The sequence below is a fragment of the Anguilla anguilla genome, chromosome 15 (assembly GCF_013347855.1).
Source record: "Anguilla anguilla isolate fAngAng1 chromosome 15, fAngAng1.pri, whole genome shotgun sequence".
NCBI classification, from domain to species: domain Eukaryota; kingdom Metazoa; phylum Chordata; class Actinopteri; order Anguilliformes; family Anguillidae; genus Anguilla; species Anguilla anguilla.
In genome coordinates this window covers 28,689,718-28,706,839 of record NC_049215.1, presented here as the reverse complement: position 1 = coordinate 28,706,839, position 17,122 = coordinate 28,689,718, and the positions used below count along the sequence as shown (strand labels likewise).

Below are 17,122 nucleotides of genomic sequence, written 5' to 3'. Positions count from 1 at the left end.
GTGTGTGCATGTGTGCGTGTGTAGGTGTGTGAGCGTGTGCGTGTGTAGGTGTGTGAGCGTGTGTGTGTATATATGTGTGTGTCTGTGTGTGTGTGTGTGTGTGTATGTGTGCGTGTGTAGGTGTGTGAGCGTGTGTCTGTGTCTGTGTGTGTGTGTGTGTGTGTGTAGGTGTGTGAGCGTGTGTATGTATATATGTGTGTGTCTGTGTGTGTGTGTGTGTGCATGCGTGCGTGTGTAGGTGTGTGAGCGTGTGTGTGTATATATGTGCGTGTGTGTGTATATATGTGCGTGTCTGTGTGTGTGTGTGTGCATGTGTGCGTGTGTAGGTGTGTGAGCGTGTGTGTGTATATATGTGCGTGCGTGTGAGTGCGCGCGCATGGCTCGTCTACGTGCCCGTGTTAGCTTTGGCGGTATTTATCTCGCTGTACCCACCTGAGTGGCGGTCAGTCCTGCTGCGGCCACGCCCGCCCTGACGGTGCTGCTGTCCACGGTCCCAGTCCTCCGCCGCCTCTCCAGCTCCAGCGGCGACATGCCCCGCGTCGCCACGGCGACCAGCGCCCGCTCCCAGGCCTCGTTCACCAGCGGCACGCGCACCCTCTCCCGCAGGCCGCCGCCGCCCGCGCTGCACCTGAAGCGCAGCGCGGCTTTCTGCCTGCCGGTCCCCACTACGCCCAGAGAGAGGACATTTACACACACCTGAAGCACAGCGCGGCTTTCTGCCCGCCGGTCCCCACTACGCGCAGAGAGAGGACATTTACACACACCTGAAGCGCAGCGCGGATTTCTGCCTGCCAGTCCCCACTACGCGCAGAGAGAGGACATTTACACACACCTGAACTGCTGAGATGCACCAAATTAGGACTGGGCTCTGAAATCAGCGGAGATGGCAGGGGGAGGTCTGCAGTTCCATCAACTAAGTACACCATGTCCCCCACCTGTACATACATATACACACACAAAACACCTGTACACCATGTCCCCCACCTGTACATACATATACACACACACACAAAAACCAGGTATAAAATAAACCTTGAGGTTTTGATTCTCAGACATATTTACATCTGGTAATTCACTGAAGCAGTTCTGGTTTTCTTCTCTAACCATTATGCTGTATTTCATACATTCGTACATACACCAGATTCCACACACAGACACACGCACACGCACATGCACACACACACACACACACACACACACACACACACACACCTGTTCGTTGAGCAGAAGAATGAAGCAGTATCTCTTGCCCTGGTGAAATGGAAGGTACTGTATTTCCAGGAAGTCGAAACCCCCCGTCTTCAAACACACATTCTTCAGGGGGCTGAAAAACTCACTGATGGCCCCTGCGGCTCCTATGATTGACAAATCCCTGTGAGCTATGTAGTTGTTCTGTGTGTGTGTGTGTGTGTGTGTGTGTGTGTGTCTGCGTGCTTGTGAGAATGTGTGTGTGTGTGTGTGTGAGTGCGTGTGTGCATGAGTGCATGTGTGTGAGTGTGTGTGTGTATACACTCATCCGGGTCAGAGTGCAGGCCCTGCTTGCTCTCACCATCACCAGCGTTTGTCTCCATCCTCTCATTCAGCTGACTGGAACAGAGAGGAGCACACATGAGAGACAAAGAGCAGCAGCCCAGAGAGGACCAGCCTCACAGGGACCCACCCAACCACCCACCCACCTGCCCCAGAGAGGACCAGCCTCACAGGGACCCACCCAACCACCCACCCCACAGAGCACCAGCCTCACAGGGACCCACCCAACCACCCACCCCACAGAGCACTAGCCTCATGGGGGCCCACGCAGCATGTGTGATTCTGAAGAGCGATTGAAGAGTGGAGCATGAATGAATGAGATACAATTTGAACTATGAATCAATTATATAAGGATTCCATCTGTGGGCAGTTTTTATGTTAATTTCTGTCAATCGTAATAATAATACATTTGGAACAGTCCACGATTTTTTTTCTCCTAAAACAAGGAGAAAGCACTGCAATGCTTCCATATGATCAGCACGCACTCACACACACACACACACACACACACACACACACATACACACGCACACACAAAGACACAATCACACACACACACACACACACTCCTGCTCCCTCACAGAGACCTTCCCCCCATCAGAGATAAGCCTTTTGGACAATGTGTCAGGCGGCTGCAGTGCCACACAGTGCCTGCCTCCTGTGAAAGGGACCTTTTCTTGTCCTGCACTTGCATAAACTGTTTGTGCTGTAAAACACCTCGTTAGATAAGGCTTTCCACAATATCAAAACATGAGTTATCTGTAAGGTGACCTCACAGAGACTGCTTGAATAATATGCACAGACATCAGATATGTACACAATTCAAAGAAAAATGGCACAAAGCATATTTCATTGTTCATAAATTAGACTTTGTGATCAAGGTGTGCAAGAAATTTTGCCTTGCAAAGCACAAATGGCACCATGACATTTGAGTGCCATCTGTCTCAGGAGGGAAATTATTGATGAAAGAACATTTCTTGTGTTTCATATTTAAATGAAAGGCACATCAAACAATTCTTGCTGCATTGTGCAAATATCACTAAAAATCTGATGCATGCACCTGCTCCACTAACATAACCAAAGGAAAATGACAAAAAATTATACATAATAATCCTTTCTTCAGTTGATGAACATCAAATAATAATATGAAAACCTTGTTGAAATTCAGCATTGAGATTCATTAAACCTAAAATGCAATTATGAAAACCACCTTTTTTTGAAGATGTGTCCTTTATCTTAAAAGTAACAAAACAGCTCATATTAAATGAGTAAAAAGGCCATTTCTTTTCATTTTTCATTTTTCTGTAGTGTACCAAAAGAAAATCTCCAGAGAATGACCATACTTTGCTTTGTGAAGATGAGAAAGACTTCTTTAGGAGAACCCAGTGTAGAGAACAGTGTTTGGCCAATTGAAAATCCTTATCGGGTTAACATCTTTGTGTGGGACCAGCCCCCACACACCCACTCACACATACACGCAAACATGGACACACACACTCAACCACTCAGAAACATGCACACACATGCACACACGTGCACACACGCGCACACACACGCGTACACATGCGCACACACACGCGTACACATGCGCACACACACTGTGCTACACACTACTACACACAAACACAAGTGTTTGTGCCTCATTACAGAATGGACTCTGGTACTGATTCTGGTTCTCTTCGGGTGTTGGTTTTGGTCGTACTTGTCTCTGCAGTGTCGGTCCAGACTGCCCACTGACGTTATTCGCTGGATCAGGTCCTTAGGACCGCCTTCTTTGTCACATGCCTGGGTCAGGTTCTCTTTGGACTCCAGCATAAACACTCTGGAAAAAAAAACCCACAGGGAGTGATATGCCCATCACCTTTTTAATTTATACACGCTCCCTTAGCCAAAACTCACTTAACTCAACGATTCAATCAATCACCCAGCCAGCACCTCACACTAACTGACTGCAGTAACTCAGGGGTGGGCAATTCCAGTCCTGGAGGGCTGGTGTCACAGTGAAATGGTTCATATAGGGACACAAGAACAGTCTTCAGCTGCCATTCAGTACTAGTGTGTTCTCTCAGTGTGTAGGTGTGCTGCAGCAGACAGTAACAGTGTGCTCTCAGTGTGTAGGTGTGCTGCAGCAGACAGTAACAGTGTGTTCTCAGTGTGTAGGCGTGCTGCAGCAGACAGTAACAGTGTGTTCTCTCAGTGTGTAGGCGTGCTGCAGCAGACAGTAACAGTGTGTTCTCTCAGTGTGTAGGTGTGCTGCAGCAGACAGTAACAGTGTGTTCTCAGTGTGTAGGCGTGCTGCAGCAGACAGTAACAGTGTGTTCTCAGTGTGTAGGTGTGCTGCAGCAGACAGTAACAGTGTGTTCTCAGTGTGTAGGCGTGCTGCAGCAGGCAGTAACAGTGTGTTCTCAGTGTGTAGGTGTGCTGCAGCAGAGAGTAACAGTGTGTTCTCAGTGTGTAGGCGTGCTGCAGCAGACAGTAACAGTGTGTTCTCAGTGTGTAGGAGTGCTGCAGCAGACAGTAACAGTGTGTTCTCAGTGTGTAGGCGTGCTGCAGCAGACAGTAACAGTGTGTTCTCAGTGTGTAGTTGTGCTGCAGCAGACAGTAACAGTGTGTTCTCAGTGTGTAGGCGTGCTGCAGCAGACAGTAACAGTGTGTTCTCAGTGTGTAGGCGTGCTGCAGCAGACAGTAACAGTGTGTTCTCAGTGTGTAGGCGTGCTGCAGCAGACAGTAACAGTGTGTTCTCAGTGTGTAGGCGTGCTGCAGCAGACAGTAACAGTGTGTTCTCAGTGTGTAGGCGTGCTGCAGCAGACAGTAACAGTGTGTTCTCAGTGTGTAGGCGTGCTGCAGCAGACAGTAACAGTGTGCTCTCAGTGTGTAGGCGTGCTGCAGCAGACAGTAACAGTGTGTTCTCAGTGTGTAGGCGTGCTGCAGCAGACAGTAACAGTGTGTTCTCAGTGTGTAGGCGTGCTGCAGCAGACAGTAACAGTGTGCTCTCAGTGTGTAGGCGTGCTGCAGCAGACAGTAACAGTGTGTTCTCAGTGTGTAGACGTGCTGCAGCAGACAGTAACAGTGTGTTCTCAGTGTGTAGGCGTGCTGCAGCAGACAGTAACAGTGTGTTCTCAGTGTGTAGGCGTGCTGCAGCAGACAGTAACAGTGTGTTCTCAGTGTGTAGGCGTGCTGCAGCAGACAGTAACAGTGTGTTCTCAGTGTGTAGGCGTGCTGCAGCAGACAGTAACAGTGTGTTCTCAGTGTGTAGGTGTGCTGCAGCAGACAGTAACAGTGTGTTCTCAGTGTGTAGGCGTGCTGCAGCAGACAGTAACAGTGTGTTCTCAGTGTGTAGGCGTGCTGCAGCAGACAGTAACAGTGTGTTCTCAGTGTGTAGGCGTGCTGCAGCAGACAGTAACAGTGTGTTCTCAGTGTGTAGGTGTGCTGCAGCAGACAGTAACAGTGTGTTCTCAGTGTGTAGGCGTGCTGCAGCAGACAGTAACAGTGTGTTCTCAGTGTGTAGGCGTGCTGCAGCAGACAGTAACAGTGTGCTCTCTCAGTCGTCACACAGAGTGCCAGAGGAGATGAAGCTCAGGACTCACCTGAATCTGGCATCTTCACTGAAGGGATTCACCACTTTCAGCTTGGTCTCTGCCAGCTGGTAACACGGTGATCTGCATTTCCCAAAACCCTGGAGGCAGAGAAACAGAGAGAGGTACAGAGAGAGGAGAGAAAGGGAGAATTAGAGAGAGAGGAGGCAAAAGAGAGAGGTACAGAGAGAGGAGGAGAAAGGGAGAGGTACAGAGAGAGGAGGAGAAAGGGAGAGGTACAGAGAGAGGAGGAGAAAGGGAGAATTAGAGAGAGAGGAGGCAAAAGAGAGAGGTACAGAGAGAGGAGGAGAAAGGGAGAGGTACAGAGAGAGGAGGAGAAAGAGAGAGGTATAGAGAGAGGAGGAGAAAGGGAGAGGTAGAGAGAGAGGAGGAGAAAGGGAGAGGTACAGAGAGAGGAGGAGGAAGAGAGAGGTACAGAGAGAGGAGGAGAAAGGGAGAGGTACAGAGAGAGGAGGAGGAAGAGAGAATTACAGAGAGAGGAGGAGAAAGAGAGAAGTGCAGAGAGAGGGGGGAAAAGAGAGGGGTACAGAGAGAGGAGGAGAAAGAGAGAGATAGAATGACACTCACTATCATCAGAACTGCAGTCAGAGACAGATGACAGGGGTCTAGCTTCCAGTGTGGGGTGAGGGGGCAGAAGGCAGGGGTCTGGTTTACAGTGGGGGGCAAAAGGCAGGAGTCTGGGTTTACAGTGGGGGGGTGTTAGAGGAGAGGGGTCTGGCTTACAGTGGGGGGGGGGGGGTTAGAGGGGAGGGGTCTGGCTTACAGTAGGGGGGGGGGGGTTAGAGGGGAGGGGTCTGGCTTACAGTGGGGGGGGGGTTAGAGGGGAGGGGTCTGGCTTACAGTGGGGGGGGTGTTAGAGGGGAGGGGTCTGGCTTACAGTGGGGGGGGGGGGGTTAGAGGGGAGGGGTCTGGCTTACAGTGGGTGGGGGGTGTTAGAGGAGAGGGGTCTGGCTTACAGTGGGGGGGGGTTAGAGGGGAGGGGTCTGGTTTACAGTGGGGGGGGGGTTAGAGGGGAGGGGTCTGGTTTACAGTGGGGGGGTGGGGTTAGAGGGGAGGGGTCTGGCTTACAGTGGGGGGGGGGTGTTAGAGGAGAGGGGTCTGGCTTACAGTGGGGGGGGGGGGGTTAGAGGGGAGGGGTCTGGCTTACAGTGGGGGGGGGGGGGGGTTAGAGGGGAGGGGTCTGGGCTTACAGTGGGGGTGATGCGGACGACTTCAGAGCGTAAGGAGAAAGCCAGCGTGGCCCCCAGGGGCCCGGACGACGCCCGGGACGTAAACAAAAGCACCGCTTCCATCGGCCGCAAGAAGTGGCAAAAAAAGTGCACATGCACCTCCACATTCCCCCTGAGAGAGAGAGAGAGAGAGAGAGGGAGAGAGAGAAATCAGTGTGTGTGTGGGAAAGAGAAACGTCAATGTGTGTGTGTGTGGGCGTGTAAGTATGTGTACATGTGTAAGAATGTGTGTGCGTGTGTGTGCGCGTGCACATCTGTAAGAGACAGACACATACGGAATCCGTGTGTGAGGCAACTTCGGGGGGATGCTTTCTTTGGGGGGATCCGTACTCTGGGGGGAGGCTTAAATTGGGGGGATTCTTACTTTGGGGTGGTGCTTACTTTGGGGGTATGCTGACGATGGCGGGATCTTTACTTTGGGGGGGTGCTTACTTTGGGGGGATGCTGACGTTGGGGGGATCTTTACTTTGGGGGGGGTGCTTACTTTGGGGGGATGCTGACAGTGGCGGGATCTTTACTTTGGGGGGTGCTTACTTTGGGGGGATGCTGACGGTGGGGCCGTGCGGCAGGGAGAAGTGGGGCGACTCCTGGCCCAGGATGGAGGCGTGGTACAGCAGCGTTCTGGTGGAGGGGTTCTTCAGCCGCAACTGGAACACATAGCACACGCCCCATAATCAGAGCGGAGGGCTGAGATTAACCCGGGAGAACGTGGATGTGTGAGTGCGTGCGTGAGTGTGTGTGTTTGTGTGTGTGTGTGTTTGTGTAAGCGCGCGTGTGCGTGTGTCAGAGAGAAAGAGAGAGATTTAGATGCTATTGTTGTTTTATGTAAACAATTGCTTTGGCAAATCTACTGAATTTGAATTTTTATTTGAATTTTCATTTGAGAGAAATAGATCGGATGAGAGCATGCATGGGTTACTCTGCAAATCTGTTTGGGCTGCCCGACAGCACCAGTAATGTAGGGAGCGACAGAGTGAGTCTTACCTGTTTTGTGAAGGTGCAGTGCAGACTGCCTGACAGTGTGATTGTCCTTTTAGGCAGGTACTGAGGCAGGCGCTCATACAGATGCAAACATAACATCAGAAGCTGAATGGGGTTCGGGTCAGAGAGGTCTGTAGCCTGCAGGACATACATTGTCCTCATAAGTCTCACACACATACATTGTCCTCATAAGTCTAGCACCACACATTGTCCTCATATGTCTAGCACATACACACAGTACACTCACAGGCCTATAAGACCAATACAGTACGCTCACAGGTCTGACACACGCTGTGACTGCACCTGTATGTCAATGTCCAGGCGGAGCAGCTGCAGGCTTTGGCTCAGGATGATGTTGTTGTGGAGGTTCTGCTCCAGGCTGCTGGGGCTGGTGTACATCCTCTGGAAGTGAGTGGGAATCTGAGGAGAGACACACACACATATACCCACGTGTCACCGCGTAGACACGCGCGCCACATACACACACACACACACACGTGTCACCGTGTACCCACACACACACACACACACTCCACCGCGTGGACACCCGCGCCACACACACACACACACACACACTTGCACCCACAGCTACACACTCGCACGCAGAGTTACGGAAGGGAAGGAGGCAGCACCAGGAAAGGGCAGTGCGCTGCCAGCACAGCCGCCAGGACCAGTCCGTCCACCAGGTCCAGGTCAAAGTTCACGATCCACCGGGCCGGCGGGACGTCATCTGCGGAGAGAACGTGGGAAAATGCGCTTATTCACAGGGTGGGTGGACATCATTCAGCACAGACCGTGTTTGAAGGCCTTCACATGTAAACCACTCAGGAACCCTTCCAATAAGGCTCAGCCCTATACTCCCTAACTACATATCGCACAGTTTTGATCATTTCCTCTTTGCTTATCGGTAAGACCACAGCCTATATGCACAGTGTACACTAAGCAGATCACCTTGCTACATTTACTCTATCTGCTTCACACGGTTTTATTAAATGGAGCTACAAAACACAGCAATTAATTGAGAGATCCTTGTCATTTTCAGCTAGCAAGGCAATTAACTCAGAGAGAGAGAGAGAGAGAGAGAGAGAGAAAGAGAGAGAGAGAGAGAGAGAGAGAGAGAGAGAGAGAGAGAGAGAGAGATAGAGAGAGAGAGAGAGAGAGAGAGAGAGAGAGAGAGAGAGAGAGAGAGAGAGAGAGAGAAAGAGAAAGAGAGAGATCTAGCCTAACTCCAATGGGTTAAAATGAGCAAAATAAAGGGTCTTATTAGGAGGGAGTGAGTCAAATATAAAGTATAAAAATCATAAATGAGCTATACATAAGTTAACATAAATATTGGTTTTGGAAACTATCTTCATAACTTTTGGTCAAACCCATTCTCTAATCATAAAAAGTTATTCTGACAGACAGCAGGTAGCCAGGAAGAGAGAGAGAGAAAGAGACAGATATAATTATAATTATCTATTTATTTATTTTATTATTTATTTATTTTCTTTAAATACTTATGCCAATCGAACATTAATATTGTTATTGTTCTATTTTTTTTTAATAGAATATTAATTATTAGTATTCCACTGTAAATATGTATTTTGAATTGATTTATGATGCTTTGGCAATATGTACCTATGTATTTCCTGCCAATAAAGCAATTTGAATTTGAATTTGAAAGAGACAGAGAGAGAGAGAGATACACCAGGCAAAACAACGGTGGAGCAAATATTATCTTGCCTCGGGCTAATTTCACCAAGAAGTGTTTGACAAATGTACTTTATTGTAAAAGAAAATCAATTGTTATTATTGCAGTGGCTACTAAGAATCGGAGTGTCTGATAATGGTTGACTGCCAGATACGCAAAGTAATTAAATGATACATTTTTCTCTACTGAAACTGTTTTACTTATTATTCTCATTCACAAGCTGGACCAAGAATGTTCTCAGGACGGCCAGCAAGGTCAGAACAAAGCAAAAACAGAAAGTGGGTCACCCTGAGTCCAATCAGCCGAAAACCAGAACAGTTCCCCTGACCCCTGCCAACTGAAATTGATGTCTGTACTACAGTACATTAGAAAAACCAGGTTCTTATCATTCAGCCTGACAAATGCTCAAATTTCTAATTTCAAGCTCTGCAGTGGCACTTAACTGAGGCTGGATTTTTTTTTCTTCTTCTAATGAATTCAGCAGAAGGCCTACTTTTCAATCTTATCCAGATGCTTCCAAGAACTTATTTGCATTCTAGGCATCATTTTTAGCTGCAAAACTAGAACCTCTGAGGGATGGAAACGTGCCTAACCCCCAAGCCCATACACAAGTGTGCAAGTATGCATCTGCAATTCTTTAAAAAATACAGCGAAAGCGGAAGCACAAAGTTAAAGGAAAACCCCAAACCTGTTAGATGAAAATTCAGATTTATTTGTGAGAAAGCTGACACATTCTTTTTCCACCACCAACCAGTGAGAGAAAGATTAGGAACTACTGCATGAGAGAATAGAGTTCTATACTATTAAGAACTCTACCAGCATTCTATTCTGTAAGCAGTAGTGTTCCATCGGATGGAGACCCCAACACTCGTCCTCTGGTCTCAGTTGGAGAAGAGCCTTCCGTATCCCACTGAAAGCCACCCCTTCAGCCATCTTACAGTCCAAGTACTGAACTGAAGGAATTAGGCTTTTATATCTACATTTCTAAATCAATACACATATTACAAGTCTTCGGTTGTTTCCATCCTGCTTTCGTATTGTACTTTTGTACATTCGTTTCCTTGACCAATTTTAGAGCTTTCCTTGACCCATTTTAGCCCTCACAGCAAAACCTTCACATTTAAATGACTACAAACTGGCTCACACAGACAAACCTTAATTTCTACAGGACTACAAGCTGGTCCTCATAGCTAATCCTTAACTTTTACAGGACTACAAACTCATAGCCACACCTTCACCTTTATTGGCTATGGCCCTCATAGCCAAACCTTCACCTTTACAGGACTACAAGCTGATGCAAGCCTTACCTTTACAGACGCTGGGGTTCCACACCACGCTTCTCATCTTGTGGTAGTGAAGGTTGAGCCAGGTGAGGAGCCTTCTCTCCCAGGTGGAGTAGATGTTGCTGGCTAGGGGGTCAGGGTTGATCCTGGGGATGTGCCCAATACTCTCCCAATCCGGGAGATTTTCCAAGTTCACCTCTGTAACCCGGGGGAGCACCAAGACCTGAGAGCACACATGCGGACATACACACAGACACACAGACACACAGACACACACACACACGGACTTAACTGCTGACATTGCTATTGAAGACAAGCTAAAGCAGCCTTATGCGATTGATTGGTGATAGGGCCTGATGGTGGTAGTGTGGTAAACAGTGAGGTGTCGCGTGTCATACTAAGTGGAGCTGACTCAGCTCTGAAAAAGCTTTCTTTACCTTGTAGGTTTGCAGCAGAACATCAGTCCAGGCACGTTTGCTCAGAGACTCAAAGGCCATGTCATCCAGACTGACCGGACCCACTGCCCCATTCTTTTGCTGATCCTGAAACAGATAGAAACGAAAATGTGCAACTGTGTGTGTGTGGGTCTGTGTGTGCGCATGTGTATGTGTGTATGTGTGTGTGTGTGCGTGTGCGTGCGTGTGTGTGTGTGTGTGTGGGTGGGTCTGTGTGTGTGTGTACGTGTCTGTATCTGTGCATGTCTGTATCTGCGTGTCTGACTGTGCGTCTGTGTGTCTGTCCGTGTGTGTGTGTATGCGTATGTGTGTGTATGAGTGTGTGTGTGCGTGCGTGCGTGTGCGTGTATGTGTGTGTGTGTGTGTGTGTATGTGTGTGTGCGCGTGGGTGTGTGTATGTGTGTGTGTGCGTGTATCTGTGTACAGGAGTACAGCTCTTACCGGTAGGGACTGCCAGTGGTTGAATTCCTGCTGATCCAGGAGGTACTCAGGTCTAATATGGGACAGGCAGGCCCCCTGAGCGCTGGAACACAAAACGCAACCACTGTGTTTTGTTCATCTGTTCCCTTTCCTGCTTTGCTTGGCCCTTTTTCAGTTAAAGCTTGATATTGGGGGTTTATTTAAAGCGCTTAACACTGGTGGTTGGCAGTATAATCAGTGCTTGGGTTTTATTTTATTTTTTTTGCACTTTTTTATTTAGCAGTGGACCGAAAGACTCACGTTCCCTTTTCTCCCCTTTCGCTTCCAGTCTCTCTCTGTCCCATCCTCATTGTCAGTGATGTCAGAGGAGCTAACCTGATAACTCTGTTTAGACAGCACAGATCGGTTCTGGTCTGACAGAGAGACAGGTCAGTTCTACTGGCTCCGCCCTGTCTTTGTATGTTTTTAGGGTTTTATTGCGTCTTCTTAATAAACTGACATATTTTTTTGGCAAAAGGACGTTATGGTGTTTTTAAACAAGTTTGCCCACGGTGCTGGCTGCGGGTTATTGAGACTCTGCAGTCTTTTTTTTTTTTAAATATGTTTTTGGGCTTTTCGGCTTTATTGGACAGAACAGTGTAGAGAGACAGGAAGAACGGGGGAAGAGACAGGGAGAGACGTGCGACAAAGGTCGCGTGGTCGGACTCGAACCGCCGACGCCGTGGCTCGTAATGAGCACGCGTACAGCGCTCTACAGGCTGCGCCACGAGGCACCCCGTGACTCAGCAGTCTTGAGCTGTGACATCACTGCGCGACACACGTCTGATGCGGCGACATAGCTCAGGAGGTATAAGCAGTTGTCTGGCAGTTTGGAGGGTTGCCGGTTCGATCCCCCGCCCTGGGCGTGTCGACGTGTCCCTGAGCGAGACACCTAACCCCTAATTGCATGTGTGTGAATGGGTGAATGAGAGGCATCAATCGTAAAGCGCTTTGGATAAAAGCGCTATATGGATGCAGTCCATTTACCAGTCCATTTAGTCACGGGGCTGGCGTTTAAGGACAGGAGCATGGCCTGCAGGTGTATTACCTGAGGAAGGACAGGAGCGTGGCCTGCAGGACAGGTGTGCTACCTGAGGAAGGACAGGAGCATGGCCTACAGGACAGGTGTATTACCTGAGGAAGGACAGAAGCGTGGCCTGCAGGACAGGTGTGTTACCTGAGGAAGGACAGAAGCGTGGCCTGCAGGACAGGTGTGTTACCTGAGGAAGGACAGGAGCGTGGCCTGCAGGACAGGTGTGCTACCTGAGGAAGGACAGGAGCGTGGCCTGCAGGACAGGTGTATTACCTGAGGAAGGACGGGAGCGTGGCCTACAGGACAGGTGTATTACCTGAGGAAGGACGGGAGCGTGGCCTGCAGGACAGGTGTGTTACCTGAGGAAGGACAGAAGCGTGGCCTACAGGACAGGTGTGTTACCTGAGGAAGGACAGGAGCGTGGCCTGCAGGACAGGTGTGTTACCTGAGGAAGGACAGAAGCGTGGCCTGCAGGACAGGTGTGTTACCTGAGGGAGGACAGGAGCATGGCCTGCAGGACAGGTGTGTTACCTGAGGAAGGACAGAAGCGTGGCCTACAGGACAGGTGTGCTACCTGAGGAAGGACAGGAGCGTGGCCTGCAGGACAGGTGTGTTACCTGAGGGAGGACAGGAGCATGGCCTGCAGGACAGGTGTGTTACCTGAGGAAGGACAGGAGCGTGGCCTGCAGGACAGGTGTGTTACCTGAGGAAGAACAGGAGCGTGGCCTGCAGGACAGGTGTGTTACCTGAGGAAGGACAGGAGCGTGGCCTACAGGACAGGTGTGTTACCTGAGGAAGGACAGGAGCGTGGCCTGCAGGACAGGTGTGTTACCTGAGGAAGAACAGGAGCGTGGCCTGCAGGACAGGTGTGTTACCTGAGGAAGGACAGAAGCGTGGCCTGCAGGACAGGTGTGTTACCTGAGGAAGGACAGAAGCGTGGCGTGCTGGCGGTGGAGCTGCTCGGCGCGTTTCGGCAGACTGCGGGGCAGCGATTGGCTGCTGCTGAGTCCGGGGAGCACCTGGCCGCTCAGGTGGAGGAGCATGTCGTAGACGGTCTTCGTGTCCTTCCCATGGTGCACCTGGTAGGCCTTCTTCTGACCCGGGTCAGGGGCCAGCATCTTACACACGGCCCTGAGCGAGAGAAAGAGGGGGAAGGAGGGAGGGAGGGAGAGAAAGGTAGGCAGAAAGAAAGAGAGAGAAAGAAAAAGAGAGTAAGAGGGAGAAAGAGCACAAATAGAGAGTGTGAGTGTGAGAGAGAGAGTGAGAGAGAGGAAGAGCACAAAAGAGAGAGTGTGAGAGAGAGAGAGAGAGAGAGAGAGAGAGAGAGAGAGACATCCATAAGTGCGCACTCGATTACCACTGCAGATATCAGTTACAGGAGACCTTTAGCGCTGGACAGGGGGGTTATGTACAAGCGAAGGCGGATAATGGAAAAATGTGCAGTACCGCATAAACACTGCTGACTACAGACAGGAAACCGACCACAGGCATGAACAGCAGCACTTTCAGGCAAACACATTCAGAGGCCTGCACACGCTGGGTCATCACTTCTGCGGCTGATGTTTGCTTAGAGCCATTTATAAGATGAAAGGCCTTAATTAAAATAGAGACCCTTTTTCTCCTGATAATCTCGGGCCTTTTTCACATCCTGTGTAAAACGCGCTGAAATTAGGCAGCGCCCCTGGTGGGCGATGGGGAAGCAGGTGATGACTGAGTGATGATGAGTGGATGAATGGATGAGCGAATGAATGAATGAGCGGATGCTTGGACGACAGCGTGAACCCCGTGCGTGTGGGCCGGTGCGCTCACCTCCTCAGGCCCTGGGGCAGGGTGATGGGGTGTGGCCCCCGGGGCCAGCCGAATTGGCTGAACCAGTTCTGCGCAGCCTGCAGGACGGCCTGGCAGAAGCAGCTCTCCGCGGAGTCCTCGGGGAGGAAGCAGGGGAGCCCCAGAGCCCCCATCCTCTCCGGGACGTCCGGCTGCTCTTTCCTCTGCGGCCCACACTCGCTACCGCTCTCCACCTCCGAGTCTGGGAACACCCCACCCCCCTGTGAGTCCCGCAGGACTTCCCAAAACACTCACCCACAGCGCTTAACACTCTCAGGTCCAGCTGTCCCACAGGATCTCCCAAATCTCTGTCAGCCCCCCTCTGTGAGCCCCGCAAGCTAAGTCAGTCCCCGCGGTCCTCCCGCTCACGTCGCTATGGACACACAACCTCCCAGGTATCCGTAAAGAAGGAATTCGCTCGGGAAACCCGATTACGCAATCAATACGATTGGGTGCCTCGCCCCAAACTTCAGCTTGGGGAAGCACAAGGAAACCCTGTAAGCGATGCAGCTTCCCAAAGAACCTTTCAGGATTTGGCATGAGAGTGATGCATCTTTGCGTTTCGATTCCACTTTATTATCTGCCTGCAACCCGGGCCGCTTCCTGAATCCTCCAGCTACTAGCGAGCGCGCGCCGCCATCTAAAATTTATTTCGGGGGGGGGGGGCGGAGGGGGGGGGCAGAGGACAACTGAGGTGATGAATACTCTTGTAGGGAGCTTTGATTTTCTAATCTATTAAAAGATTAAACATGACGGCGCCGTGACAGACAGCCGAGCCGGGAGAGCCGGAACGAAATAACAGCGAGGAGGAGCTCGCAGTCAGAGGCCAATCGGGTCCGGCGAAATTTCCACCCGCTACACAAAGCCGTAAACATCACGAATTACACACCGCATAAAACATACTTGCATTGCGCCGCTTAATATATATCTGAAATGTGAGCAGGATTTTATGGCTCACACATTCAGTTCAAACTGCCCTCCCTGATAGAGTGTAGAGGAGAGCGACTGCACTTGTCAGTGCCGGGAGACATTTTGTTTTGCGTCGCCGGAACGAATTTGATCTTGAGCTTGTCGCTCGTAAATACGGGGAGCCCGCTGAAGGCTCTCGCGCTAGAACGTTCTCTGAGGGGAACACACGTATTGGGAAAACGGGAAACGGGAAACGGGAAGCGTGAGTCTCACTGGATGGCGTCTCCCCCCTGATGGAGCTCAGCATGGCGAAGGTGGAGCTGGAGGTGGTGCTGCGGGACAGGGAGTCACGGGAGGGGCACGGTCGAAGCATGGCCTCCCCTATCAGCTGGGACTGTCCCGATTCCCCACTCAGATGTCCTAAAAGAGAAATGAAGCACCCCTGACCTGAGAAACACGAGAACTAACTTACACAGTAATATAGGCACACATCACTGTGCTCTGCATGGGATTTTACAGAAAAAAAACACATGCACGCATACAATGACACGCGCACGCACACACACACACACACACACACTCATGTAAGCACGCACACACACTCGTGAGCACGCACGCACGCACGCATACACGCACGTGAGAACGCAGACACACACACACACAGGTGAGGTTACAGGCAGCATGATGTGGTTTACCACTCTTGAGAATGATCTGCTGGTCGGAGCGATGCACTGCAAGATAAGGCCAGACGGTCAGCAGGCAGTTATCCGCCGTCGCACACACCTCTACCTGAAACCTGAACACGGAGAGAAGACTGTAGACACAGTGCCTCGCCTGTACAATAGGTAAGCACACGAAGCTGTGATTGGGTGACCTGTACTGTAGGTAATCACATGAAGCTGCGATTGGGTGACCTGTACTGTAGGTAAGCATGTGAAGCTGTGATTGGCTGCCCTGTTACTGTAGCTGAGCACATGAAGCTGTGATTGGGTGACCTGTACTATAGATAAGCACATGAAGCAGTGATTGGCTGCCCTGTACTATAGATAAGCACATTAAGCAGTGATTGGCTGCCCTGTACTGTAGATAAGCACAGGAAGCTGTGATTGGCCGATAAACGCATACCTGTTGCCGTCCCGGTCGGAGAAGGTGATGAGAGAGGCGATGGAGAGGGGCTGCTGGGAGCGGAAGGTGACGGAGCAGGTGAGGGGCTCACTGCTCCCTGCAGCCTGCGCTGGGACGGCCCCGCCCTGGGGGAGGACCACCGAAAAGGGCTGCACCCGCCCGCCGTCCTCCAGCTCCACCTCCTCCAGCTCCACCCGGAGCCAGGACCCCCTGGAGAAGGGGGGGGGGGGGCGGTCACATGACAAAAGTGGCCACCATTAGTTAAGGAATGATGGGAGACTGGTATGAGCGAGAAAGGGATGAGGGAGAGGAGAGGAGAGCAGAACGAGGGAGAGAGGAGGGGGAATGTGTGTGGGTAGGGGCGGAGGAGGTTCAAAAAGACTGTGATGGACCTGGCGAGCCAGAAAGGCCGAGCTGTGGTACATACAGCACCCCCGCCCACAGGAAATCCATTCCCATCGAGAATGACAACTTCCCCCGAGTGCGCTCGCAGTCAAGGAGGCCACGCTCAAGCACACATCTCAGAACTGCGGCGATCTCCGAGAGGTGTTTTCAGAAGCCCTTTTCATCCAGCGAAATATAAAATGACTATATTTCTATTCAGTGGGTGGGAGTGCAGCATAATGGAAACTGGGCTTGCAGCTGCGAGCGCGCAGGTTGAAGTCCCATCTGGCGCGTGGCCATCGTGCCCCTGAGTAAGACACTTAACCCTCAGTCTCTCTTCAGAAAAACACCCAGCTGTACGAATGCGCCGGGTTTAAAAGAATGCAAGCAGGCTCACTGCGGGCAAGTCACTCTGGATGAGTGTGTCTGCAGGTCAGGAAAAAATATTAAAAATATGAAGCATACGAGTCGAAATTCTCAGTCCACCCTTTTTTCATGCCCATACAATTACATTTCAGTTACATTTTATTTCAAACCAGAGACCAGATTAAAGATGAAGCTAATTTATTTTATTATTATTGTACAAACCTGGTTGACAGGGGGTAAATTGAACAAACA

The 17,122-nt window shown here is 50.6% G+C and overlaps 1 protein-coding gene across 1 annotated transcript in view; it reads right to left on the bottom strand.

The window, feature by feature from the left end:
- Positions 1-17,122, bottom strand: part of LOC118213993 (cilia- and flagella-associated protein 47-like) — a 79,019-nt gene that overhangs the window by 35,976 nt on the left and 25,921 nt on the right. Inside the window, exons 26-44 of the mRNA XM_035393318.1 lie at positions 16,121-16,330; positions 15,691-15,791; positions 15,269-15,415; positions 14,069-14,288; positions 13,178-13,390; positions 11,209-11,290; positions 10,750-10,854; positions 10,337-10,535; positions 7,969-8,066; positions 7,640-7,756; positions 7,340-7,474; positions 6,890-7,002; positions 6,317-6,467; positions 5,118-5,206; positions 3,233-3,352; positions 1,550-1,587; positions 1,213-1,355; positions 833-935; positions 433-665 (exon numbers count right to left, since the gene is read on the bottom strand). Of these exons, the coding sequence (XP_035249209.1) occupies positions 433-665; positions 833-935; positions 1,213-1,355; positions 1,550-1,587; positions 3,233-3,352; positions 5,118-5,206; positions 6,317-6,467; positions 6,890-7,002; positions 7,340-7,474; positions 7,640-7,756; positions 7,969-8,066; positions 10,337-10,535; positions 10,750-10,854; positions 11,209-11,290; positions 13,178-13,390; positions 14,069-14,288; positions 15,269-15,415; positions 15,691-15,791; positions 16,121-16,330 (2,617 nt within the window). The remainder of the gene's footprint in view (positions 1-432; positions 666-832; positions 936-1,212; positions 1,356-1,549; positions 1,588-3,232; positions 3,353-5,117; positions 5,207-6,316; positions 6,468-6,889; positions 7,003-7,339; positions 7,475-7,639; positions 7,757-7,968; positions 8,067-10,336; positions 10,536-10,749; positions 10,855-11,208; positions 11,291-13,177; positions 13,391-14,068; positions 14,289-15,268; positions 15,416-15,690; positions 15,792-16,120; positions 16,331-17,122) is intronic.